At 44.7% G+C, this 11,395-nt stretch overlaps 1 protein-coding gene across 1 annotated transcript; it reads right to left on the minus strand.

The window, feature by feature from the left end:
- Positions 1–3,301: 3,301 nt before the first annotated feature.
- On the minus strand, positions 3,302–4,288 carry b3galt1b (UDP-Gal:betaGlcNAc beta 1,3-galactosyltransferase, polypeptide 1b; the record flags this gene model as incomplete). The annotated part of the gene is made up of 1 exon (XM_080018666.1): positions 3,302–4,288. The coding sequence occupies one exon, from the start codon at positions 4,286–4,288 to the stop codon at positions 3,302–3,304; it is 987 nt and encodes a 328-aa protein (XP_079874792.1).
- Between the last annotated feature and the right edge of the window lie 7,107 nt (positions 4,289–11,395).

Genomic DNA, 11,395 nt, shown 5'->3' on the forward strand with positions numbered 1-11,395 from the left:
ATTATTATTTATTGAAATGGGGAATAATATTTTATTTTCTATATTGTTTTTTTTTTTCTTTGTTTTTTTTTTCTTGCCATGGTAAAAACAAACCGCCACCACCACCTCCACCGCCACCACCCCGGTTGGAGATTGTATCCTGTAGGCCTGTGTCATACCCCGCGCATTTCAAGAATGTAACATTTATTTTATTTATGGGTTAAAAGAAAAGCACATTTATACTATCGCATTGTGAATGTTTCAAAACGGAGAGTGAATTGTACTGTGTCGAGGCGTTGTGCCGTGTTTCAATTTAAATGACAAGAAGGGAGCTGTGGGCCGGAGTGTCCGGTAGAAACAGGTGCAGATGGTGACGGCGTAGAATCTGCTGCGCGCTTGGTGTTCACGCTTCGAAGCGCTAGAGGTGCCTTGTTCATTTTTTTTCCCGTGCCTAGAAGATGAGGTGAGGAGCGAGTGAGACCGAGAGCAAACAAAAAAGAGTGGAACCCGCGAAATTACCATTTCTGAAAAAAAATAAAATAAAAAATTAATAAAAAAAATCACGGCAAGAGTTTAACTTAAGAATAACGGGACGAGCTATAATGCACTTTTTGGGCAGAGTATATGCACCTCACAAGACGATGCTTCGCCCTGGGAGAAGATTTCGAATAAAAACCCAAATGCTTGGTGTCGTACAGACCATAACAGAACCTCGCCGTCGTGTAATCCGCTTTGTTCGATGTGGTTTCAGCAGCCGAGCCGCAGTAATAGACAACATCATGGCATTTCGGGTTGTTTCTTGCTGTCCCGCTGCACCATCAGAGCCCCCGCCCCCCAACCCCTAAAATATGAGTCCCTACCAACGTACTGCGTGGCAGCGGCCCTGCAGTTCAAACCAAAAGTCAACTCCTGGAAGGTTGGCCAGCCATAGTTTGTCCAAAAAACAAAAGTCTGGTAGTTCTGCTAAATCATTTTTGATTATTAAAGTAGTAAATATTTACTTGTACTAAATTCTTTTATTTTAAGAGGTAAGTTATTATTGTTGTTTTCTATGTACAGTATGTGTGTCATTATAGCACATTATCCCTGTTTTCTGTAATCAGCTGGATTTAATTTTCCGCACAGGAGCAGCCAATAAAGAATCCCGATATAAAAACAAGCGGAGTGGAGGACGTACTTATTTCGCGCCTGCGTTCCACGTCTTACTCACCGCGCCTACGGTTTGGTCAAGTCCAGTTCATAAAATGCGCCGACCAGCAAGGCGCGGCCGCGTCCGCGTTCCGGAGAGGCAGACGTTTGGGCGGTCGCCACGGTGACGCCAAGGTCACCCGGCCACGTGCTCGCTCAGTTGCCACGGAACCGGGCGCTTTGTGTGAGACCGGATCCAAGTTAGAAAAAGGGGCCGCCGCACATCTGGCGCCTCTGCACCGAGACAAGGCCAGGCGTTAAAAGGCAGATTGTAACTTTAATAATACAAGAATGTGTTGTTTTTGATATAAAAAACATACAATCTATAACGGCAATCCCTTTTTTTTTTTTAGGACAGATGCGTTCACAGTAAATGTCACAATAGCTTAAAAACAAAAAAAAACAAAAAAAAAATACCTGAATAAAACCCCCAACAAAAAGCATCAAAATCTGGCCGTGAAAGCTCTTCTTGTTCTAGAAAATATCGAAATTTTCCAGTATTGGAACAGTGCTGCTTCTGTAATAAGTGATTCCAGATACACGGTAATACATCCAGTTGGGATCGGTCTTGGTTACAGTTATAATCTTATTGCACAACATGGTTCTGTATTTACTGATGTATGGTGCTTTTGATGAGCTGAAAACAGCTGTTGACAGACGGCGTGTACACAAACAAGACCAGTCATTTGCCTGTTACATAGACACACATAATTACCCAAGCAAGAAAATTATCCCAGGACAGCATCAAAACAACTATAATTGCGCCTAACAGCCGACTATAACTCTCCTCCTCCTCCAAAAAAGAAAAGAAAAAAAAAGGCAACGAAATTTAAGCAACGTGTAAACAATATGGAACGGAAGAGGCAGTTAGATGGAGGGTTTGGATTTGGGTTCCTTACATGTAAGTACTGTGAAAGGATGGGTTCACTATGGTTCAGCCCGGGTCCGTTTCCTATAATAATAAAAGAATGAATGTTCATAGCACAACCTTGCTATTGAGAAACATACCACTCCGCTGCAACTTCCTTTTCAGAAGCCATCTGTAATCCACAGTTTTTGTATTAAAGAAATTAAGTATTATAAAAATGAAAAAAAAATTTTCCCGCGTTTCTAAGGGATTGAATCTTTAGTAAAAAAAACCCCAAAAGCTAAATGTTGGACTACAAACAGGAAGTTGTTCAGCTTCCTACTGTGGGCAAAAAAAGTAAAAAAAAATACATATATATATGATATAACTGTAATTTAAAACATGTAAAAAACATACACACTTAACATTTTGGACCATAATGTGCGATTTAACTTGTTTTTAAGGCTTAAACGTTTGCACAGTGAGGAGCTGCAGCAGAGTGGTAAGTTTCTCAATAGTAAGGCATGCAGCGAGGTGACGGTTGTTCTATGAACAAACATTTTAACGAGGCCTGGGTTGAAACACGGTGAAGCTTTACTTTAATGTTTGCGGAGGCAGTCCCACAGAGCTCCTTCCCCTTTCACAGCATCAAATCACAACAACGGGAAAAAAATAAAAAATAAAAAAAGACAATAAAATATTATAAAATTACATTTCAACTTGGTCTAAAGTTTGCAGATTGACATAATCGGAATTTTACTCACAGCTTAGATGCCAGCTTTGTATCAATCAACGGTGAAAGAGACAGATGAGGAAGCAAATAATTGATGATGTTTTTTTTTCTTGCCCACCCGACGTTCTAGTTTAGAAAATATTTAGTCTTTTCTCTTTTTTCTAATTTTTTCTCGTACATCAGATTTAACTTGCAAAGTCAACATAAAAAAATGTAAATTCCATGTTTGTTGATTTATTTATAGAAACAAACAAACTAAAATGTATAATACTGTTCTGAGCACAAAAAAAAAGACTCCATAGCAACACCACAGTTTAGAAATGTTTGATTACAGGCGCTTAAAAGCTTCACGGCCTCATGAAGGAGCATGAGGTGGAATCAAGTGTTTTCGTGACTGTGAACTCAAACGGCAGCCGTCGACATAGTAACCATCACTTCAGCGATCGCTGTTTTCGCACAACATTTAGTATCACGGCGGAATTGAAACGAAAAGAGAAAAGGCAAAACAGAGAGGTGTGAGGTGGCCCCCCTTTGTCCCGTGGCGCCCGGTGGTCCTAACACCTCAGGTGCTTCTTGCTGGACATGTCGTTCCAAATGCGGTGCATCTCCTCCGGGGAGATCTGGTGGACGGTGATAACCCGGCGGTACCTGCACAGGCTATAGGCCATTTTCCAATGATTGAAGCCACTGTTCTGATAAGGGTGGATGCCCAGCTTCCGCAGACACAGACCCACATACACGTCCTCCAGGTGTAACAGTCTGGTGTGCAACGAGGTCTTGTAGATCTGCTCCGCCACGTCCGCCGAGAACACGTACCCCGTGCCGGAGCAGAACGGGGGGTATTTGCTCTCGGGATACAGGTCCCTGGGCATGTACCACTTGCTGCGCATGTCCCTGATGGGCCCCCCGTTGATCACGTAGCCCGTGAAGTACCTCCTCCTGGGCTTGGTGGCCGGCTTGAGCAGCTTGTAGATCAGGTTGTCCATGTTGACGAAGATGTCGCTGTCCGTCTTCAGGATGTACTGGGCCTTGGGGCAGAAGGTGGCCACCCAGCGCATGCCCATCAGGGTCTTCAGCGTGAGGTTGTGGTAGGAGTCGACGAAGTCCTCCACCACGATGTCGTGGAAGATCTGGCTCTCCTGCTCCACCATCTGGTTGAGGACGCCGTCGGTGTTCTTGCCCAGCAGGAAGATGGTGACGACGCGGATGTCGCTGAAGGAGCTCTCGTCCCCCCAGGTCTCGCGGATGGCCTGGCGGGCGTCAAACTCCTTGTGCGTGGTGCTGATGAGGATGACCAGGAAGGGCGAGACGCCGTCGCACTTCTTGGGCTCGTTGATGACGAACTCGAAGGCGTGCGGGTTGAGGGGCCGCGTGCGGATGTTGCTGAACGTGACGTTTTTGGGGGGCTTCACAGTCTTCCGTTTAGGCACAGACATGTGGCCGACGTAGGATGAGGTGGGGCGAGATATGCTCAGGTACCACAAAGCGCTCGCCCAGCAGAGCACCGTCAGCAGGTATAAACACGAGACCTTTGAAGGCATTGTGCCGCATTTAGAGAGTTTTTAATCTGTGGGATCTTTAATATAAAGATTTCTTTCCATTAGTAATTTTTCTTGGAGGGCGGCAGCATTAAGCTGCTTCAGTGTGCAGCTTGACATTAATTGTCAGTAATGGATTACAGGAGAGAGAAGTGATGCTGTTTGCTTTTTAATGCAGAGCAATATAAAATTGTATGGCTGTCCAATTTCTCTTCTTGACACTCATGGGCCTCCATTTATATCTGCAACAGAGAGAGAGAGAGAGAGAGAGAAAATAAGTACATTAACATAAACCATATTAAACGATCAAAAGACAAACTACGCGTATTCATTTTCACAAGAAGTCCAATTATAATCTCAATGAATTGAATAACCTACAGCAATTGTATTTCAAGCACGACGTAACCCTCTCCTCACCACTGAAGCATAATACTGTTTATTTCTGTGCTTCTTGTGATCAAATTCATTTGGCATCAGATAATTTACGTCTGGATAGTTGAATACAGACATGTTTATAATGCATGTATTCTACCACTGCTTGGATACAGACTGAATAAAAGAGTGACTGTTTTATCATGACCTGTTTTTTTGTTATTTAGGATTAAAATATATATTTATGAGCCAAGTTGAAATAAAATGACTATGCAAATTGTTGTATTTACATTTAGGTCGGACACGTTTCATTACTGAATACTGTTATGTCTTAAAAATTTGAGCTCCCAAACGAATCCCTTCAAACCCACACACACAGCCACTAGATGCAGATTTGGCTAAATGAAGCACACGTCCACCCGACTCATGATGATGACACCGCTGAGAACGAACATAAGTGTAACCATACCATCACCATCACAGGGGCACGGTGCCAGCAGCGCCCCAAGCGGGAATCAAACCCAGGACCGTCTTGCCGTGGGGCAGCAAGGCAGTGCACTGCGCCACCGTACCCACGAGTCAATAACTGTACCCATGAGTCAATAAATACCACCAGATGAATAACAGCCAATTAAAATGTCATAGCAATGTCAAAATACCTCACATAAAAATCGGCAAAACGGGGCGGGAGCGACATGGTTTACACTGCAGTCTGCAGTGGTGCTGTCATTGATGTGGCCGGTTAACTTAACTTAAAAAATAATGCTTTTCCTTTTAACCTAATCAACTTTGGAGTTCCACAGTATGAATGGAATATACAGTATATACAGTATGTATACAGTCCAGCTGACGCAGTATGTGAAGGTTGAGGTACAGTGGTGTCCATGGATACCACCATTGAAAAGCGTGGTTCGTGCAGGTTATTGTGGTGCAGTTATTAAACAAATATCATTTTAAGGACGCAAACAGCGCACGCTGCTTTTCTAAGCCTCGGCCTCGCCGCTTCAGGCTTCCGTCTCTTTGTGTGAGTAGCGTCCCGGCTACTCACACCTCAGGGGCACCGGGACAGAGGAGCCGACAATCTCCATAATAACTTGATCATCTTTGATCCGGATGTAATCTGCCGCCAAAACCCTCCGCCGAGAGTCGGCATAAAAAGAAAACCACACAGCAAGGAAGCCACAATGTCGTTTGAGAGCCGTGCGGCGTTTAAAAAGGAAAAAAGAATTCCATCGCATTAATTTGTCCTCATCTTTTTTTCCTTCCCCGTGGATCACGAGAAAGTTCCGCTGTCGAACGGCGTCTTTGTTATGACTTCCCAAATAAGTTGTCGCGGCAGAACATCAGTCTCTGACACTCTCACAAAAGATATTATTCCTCACTCTGAGTCGTGCTGAACTTCCCGTCCCCAGGGGCTTTTAGTGAGTGAATAAGTCTCTTATTCTTAAAGCCTCTGTGCACAGTGGTCCTCGCTGGTGAATTCACTGTCGAACCTCTCAGGAATTGAGAGGCAGAAGACTACAGTGTTTTTCTTTTCGGGCATTTCATTCAGAAAATAAAAACACGAAGGAAACTCTGACTTCCACCGTTGGGGGGTAAAAGGTCAAATGCGTACAGGAAGCAGACGAGAGCAGGAGGGCATCGCGTCCAGAGATGGGTAGTGTCGAGTTGTACCCTGTTACATGTACTTAAAGTGGTAATCCGTGGGATTGTTTTGTTAACAAAATCCAATATTTTATACTTTTTTAAGCGGGCACTTTTTAAGAAACACAAAAAATGTTACGTAAAGGACGGGAACACGCAGGAAGTGAATGGCAACTAAACTAAAACAGAAATCGATCCGGCGAAATCGCTCCGACTGGATGTTGGAAGTGGCAATATTTTACTTTTGCTGAATATTCATGATGTTTTTGCCTGGAGTCAAGTCACAGCTCTGCTTTCCCTTCCTCCGTCAGAGAAGAGGATTTAGACCAACTGCACCTGCTCCTCGCTCTCGATGATGGTTCCATTTTCAACTGTTTTTAAAAACACACTCAATAGCCTGGGAACTCTTGCTTGACCTCTGAACTCAAAGTTGACTGTTTTGCTCTGATATTAAATATAACGCAGGATTTAAATGCAACACAACACATACAGAAGTCGTGATGGGTTGATGGGGGAAGCTCATGTTCACATCGTGGCGCCACCAGGGGTGAGGAGCGTTACGACTGGCCGGCAACGGCAGCGCTAGGCACGTGGAAAATTATAGGAACGGAACATTAATCGCAGGTCGGCAGGGCCGGCCCTACGTGCCGCCGCCCTGTCGGGAGTTACCAGCGTCTTGAATTGAATAAGCACAGAGATGGGAAGGAAGGGAAGAGCCTGGAAAGGGACGCCGGATCGGTGAGGTCGGCGGCACGCCAGATGGGCTGCAGCGTTCTGAGGGCGCCTCGGAGGTTTGATGGCAGATGGAGGTAGACGGGAGACAACGGGAGATGCTGGCAGATGACATTAGAAACGGAAGCAACAGGAGAAATTCCTGGAGCAGGAGATGCCTGGTTTCACTCAGGAGGAACGGGCGTCAGGGAGGGACACCTACGGCAGCCGCCTTGGAGGCGGTGACGGTGGTACAGGTGAGTCGGTCGTGCGGATTCGCTCCGATCGGGGAGGGTGGCACGTTGACGTTCTAAATAGTCAAGGAGTGGTCCGTGGTAGGTCTCTCTCTCTCACACGCACACACACACACTTACGCACGCACGCACACACACACACACACACACACACACACACACACACACACACACACACACACACACACATTTCATGAGTCTCTCATAAGAACAAACAGTATATAAGAGAGAAGACTGAGGTGATGCTGAGGTGACAACAGATTGAGCAGAACCTATTTATAGAACGGAACCGTTCAAGGGGTATTTTTTTTTTTTTACTCGTTCCTCCAATCAATGGGACCGCTCAATCCTCCTTTATAGATAAACTGTACATTCTGCTTCTCCCCTGAATCCAACGGTTGAAATTACTCCGCAATCAGCTGAAGCTTTTATCGCGAGGCCGTGAATTAAGGTGAAAGAAATTACAGCCCTGTCACGGCCACTCTCTGTGCAAATTAAGCGATGCAAGAAAAAAAAAAAAAAAAAAAAAAAGCATGTCCATGTACCTCAGACAAAACCCTTCGGTGATAAAATGTGTCTATCCCAATTACAATGGTACATTTGTACAAGTGAGAACTATGATTATAACTGTGACGCATTTTATTGTATTTTTTTTCATGCAATATATTGTGTTTTTCTCTGACCCAGAGCTGACTTCTATTTGTTGCTATGGAGAGAACTGGCAGTGAACGGCGGTGAACAAGGTGGAGCCATTTCGACTTTGCTAGAAATGAATTCAGGTTGAGCGCAGTGCACTTGGTCGGTGGTAAAGCATCTTAGAGTGCTGCATAATTACTGCACATGCCCGGTACTGTTGTCACTGCAGCTGTAATAGCCAACAGCTCCCATTAAAAAAAACATTTTAACTGAAATATATGTTGTCAGGTGCACGTAGAAATGGCCACGTTTTAACCTAAGCATAACCAAATAGTGACTGTGCTCCTCATGACAATGTGTGCTGCAAGAAGTAGAGATAGATAAGACAATCAGCAAAGCTCTTTCCCTTGCTCCTGACTTATTAAAAACTGCTTTCAGTGAACGTGTCACCAGCTTCTCTGCCTGCCAATGAAACTCTTGAAATGTCCGTCTCCATTATTAAAAAAAACAACAAGCGTGTTGAATTACTGAAGGAAATCGGGCAAGACGTGAGCTCCACTTAAATTGTTCAGTGACATTTCAATATTTTACTTGTGTTGGTGTGTGTTTGCTATTGGTGTGTGTGTGTGTGTGTGTGTGTGCGCGCGCGTGTGTGTATGTGTGTGTGTGCGTGTGTGTGTGTGTGTGCAGAGGCCTGGACGTGGCTGTATTGGCTTGTGTTTAGATTACTGTAGCACAGCATACAGCCTCCAAGGCACGCAGCCAGCCCTTTGCAGAGCTATTAGTCCAATCTATCTCCATAATATGGGATGTCACGCCGAGAGCCAGTCATAACGTCTGCTCCTTTGTGTGACCGGAACGGGCCAGTGCCTGGCGGAGAGGACGGTGAAAAGCACAAAAGAGGAATGTTACCTTGAAATTCACCTGCCTAAATATATACAGCACATGGCCCCCCGCTGGCTTTAAGAGCACCTCCTGCATGGAGGGCGATATCGAGACTGAGACAAAGCTAAAAAGGGCATTCGTCAGAGCAAAGTGTCCCAGTCTCTTGTGGGGATGAGCGTCCCATTGACATACAGTACAACGGGGAGGGGAATGAAACAGCGGAACAATTAGTCCCAATCCGGAGTCCCAATTTATCATAATTTATTGTACAGCGAGGGGGGACAAACATGTATGAAGACAGCCGCGCATTCATCACGCGGCGGCCTTCCTTTTCCCAGAGCCTTCCCTTCCCTGAAGACTTGTTTCTGTAAACGGGCCGTCACCTCCTCCCCTGTATGCAGCGAAAAAACCCCCAAAACATTTCATTCATTAGAGCGCGGTAATGTCGTGGCAGGTTGCAGACGCGTTTTTTTTGCAGTGACACCGTCTCCGAGCGAATAGATAAGTCAGGTTTAATTAACTGATCTACACAAAGCTGCTTAGTCAAGAGCGGGCCGCGCCGGGTTTCGAACTCGCTGGGTTGGAAATCGTCTGTGTATTCGTCCCTATTTCACGTGCTGTTGATTCATATTTTAATTGCATCTAGGAGTGACTGCGGAAGCTTCCCGGAGATAGCAGACGCGGGGCACGTACAGCCCGGCGTGCGTTCCTTCATTTATTTATCAGTTCACCGTATCCACATGGGGCTTTTTTAATGGAGGCTTTTCTGCCGTATTGTGACGTACTGTCCTGACCCAGTAGTGTCATGTGACATACAGCAGATCCGCGTCAGCTTCCTTCCAACCTTATCCCCCTGGTGCGGTGTTTTTGTTACTCACCCAATGGTCGCGGGTCTGGTGGACCCACAACATTATTGGGTTTTTTAAATCAATACAACCATAACAATTGATGTCAAAAGAACCTAACAGATGTTGACTGTATCTCAATGACGAGCAATATAGACTGCGTGTTTGGTTAGTATTTGCCATTTACCTCTGCTAGATCACATTTGTCGATAAAAATGCTTTTTGTTTGTTTTTTTGATAAAATGTGATTTTTGTAAAAAAAAGTCTATTATAATGAAGTCATGGGTGGAATAAATCATGTTTATCTTGAACAAATATAAATGAAACAAGGTTTTCATCACTGTTGATGTTTACTGCTTTGAACCGAACAAAAAAAAAGCATTATCTTATACAGTATTTTACGGAAATTATAAATCAGCCCCGTTGAGCACGTATTCATGTCAGACGACACAACACATGAGGGACAGAGTTTTACTGCGTGTGTGTGTGTGTGTGTGTGTGTGTGTTGCAAATGTACCTCTTGCACTTGATTCATGTATACTGTGTCTTCCCATCCTTCTTGGGTCAACACACATCGCAGCGGTGGTTCTCTGTGCTTGAAATGTAACAACAATGCAACCTCGACTGTGTGCGCGCGCGTGCGTGTGTGTGCGCGCGCACGTATGTGTGTGTGTAGTTTCACACACTACAGAGTGTAATGAGTGTGGGAATAGCAGGAGCAGAAAGGTTCCCGGTTGCTATGTGCTGCGTCGAAACCGAAAATTATGTTCTTTTACACGTTCTTCACAGAAAATGAGCCAAAGCCCGATGAGTCTCAGGTTGAAAAAAAAAAATTCATCGCATTGTTTTTCTTTTTAGCAAACGTTAAAAAGAATGGGCGGCACAGAACCCGAACGCCACGCAGGGGTGAAAATAAATGCATTTAAACGGCTCCCCCGGTGTTTCGCAAACGCGCAGAGGTCGCTGGAAACGCCGGCTTCTCCTTTTGATTGCTCCGGTCCTCAGAATTCTCAATATAAATGTGTGTAAGAAAATCAGAAAACTCTAGGCCTGGGATAGATCTGAGGGTATTTCACAAACGACAACCGGCATGAATTCCAGACGGCAGAACCCCCTGACCCAGCCGGGAAAATAAATAAATAAATAAATAAATAAATGAAATGAAGTAGCGCCCATCAGAGTCCGGCACAGCGAGCGGTACATCATAACAGCCATTCCCAGAAATTGTTTGGAAGAAAGCCACGGCTCTAAATTTAGTCGGGAACAGTCTTAGGTCGGAGAAAAAGTGGAACACGCGCAACATTTACTCCAAACTTTTACACTGGGTTTTCTTTTTCCACAAAAGGGCATTCATCATTCAGAGGCATTTCTGAACGACCGAGTATTTAACGAGAGAATTAAAAACTCCTTAATTAATAAATGCTGCACTTTTTTTCTTCTGAGGGCCGCTTTGTTACGCCGCGCGGCTGTCGATCTTACTGAGAGCACAGGTAGACGGTCTCAGATTAATTTTCCTTTTTTAATTTTGTACCTTAACCTTGAAACACACACCATGGGATTTCGGTATTCTTCCCGCCGATTCTACGGAGGGACAACTTCAAAAGCCCCGGGACTTTTATTCGAAGGAACGGAGTGACAACAATGGCGCCGCGACAATGAAACAGTGCTGCAAGTGTAATCATCTTTTCATTCTATTTCGCGCATAATAGTATGATCCGTTGCTTTCCACGGGTGCATGAATTGAGAGGAGAGAAAACAAACTG

This window comes from Zeus faber (genome assembly GCF_960531495.2).
Source record: "Zeus faber genome assembly, chromosome: 18".
Lineage (NCBI taxonomy): Eukaryota > Metazoa > Chordata > Actinopteri > Zeiformes > Zeidae > Zeus > Zeus faber.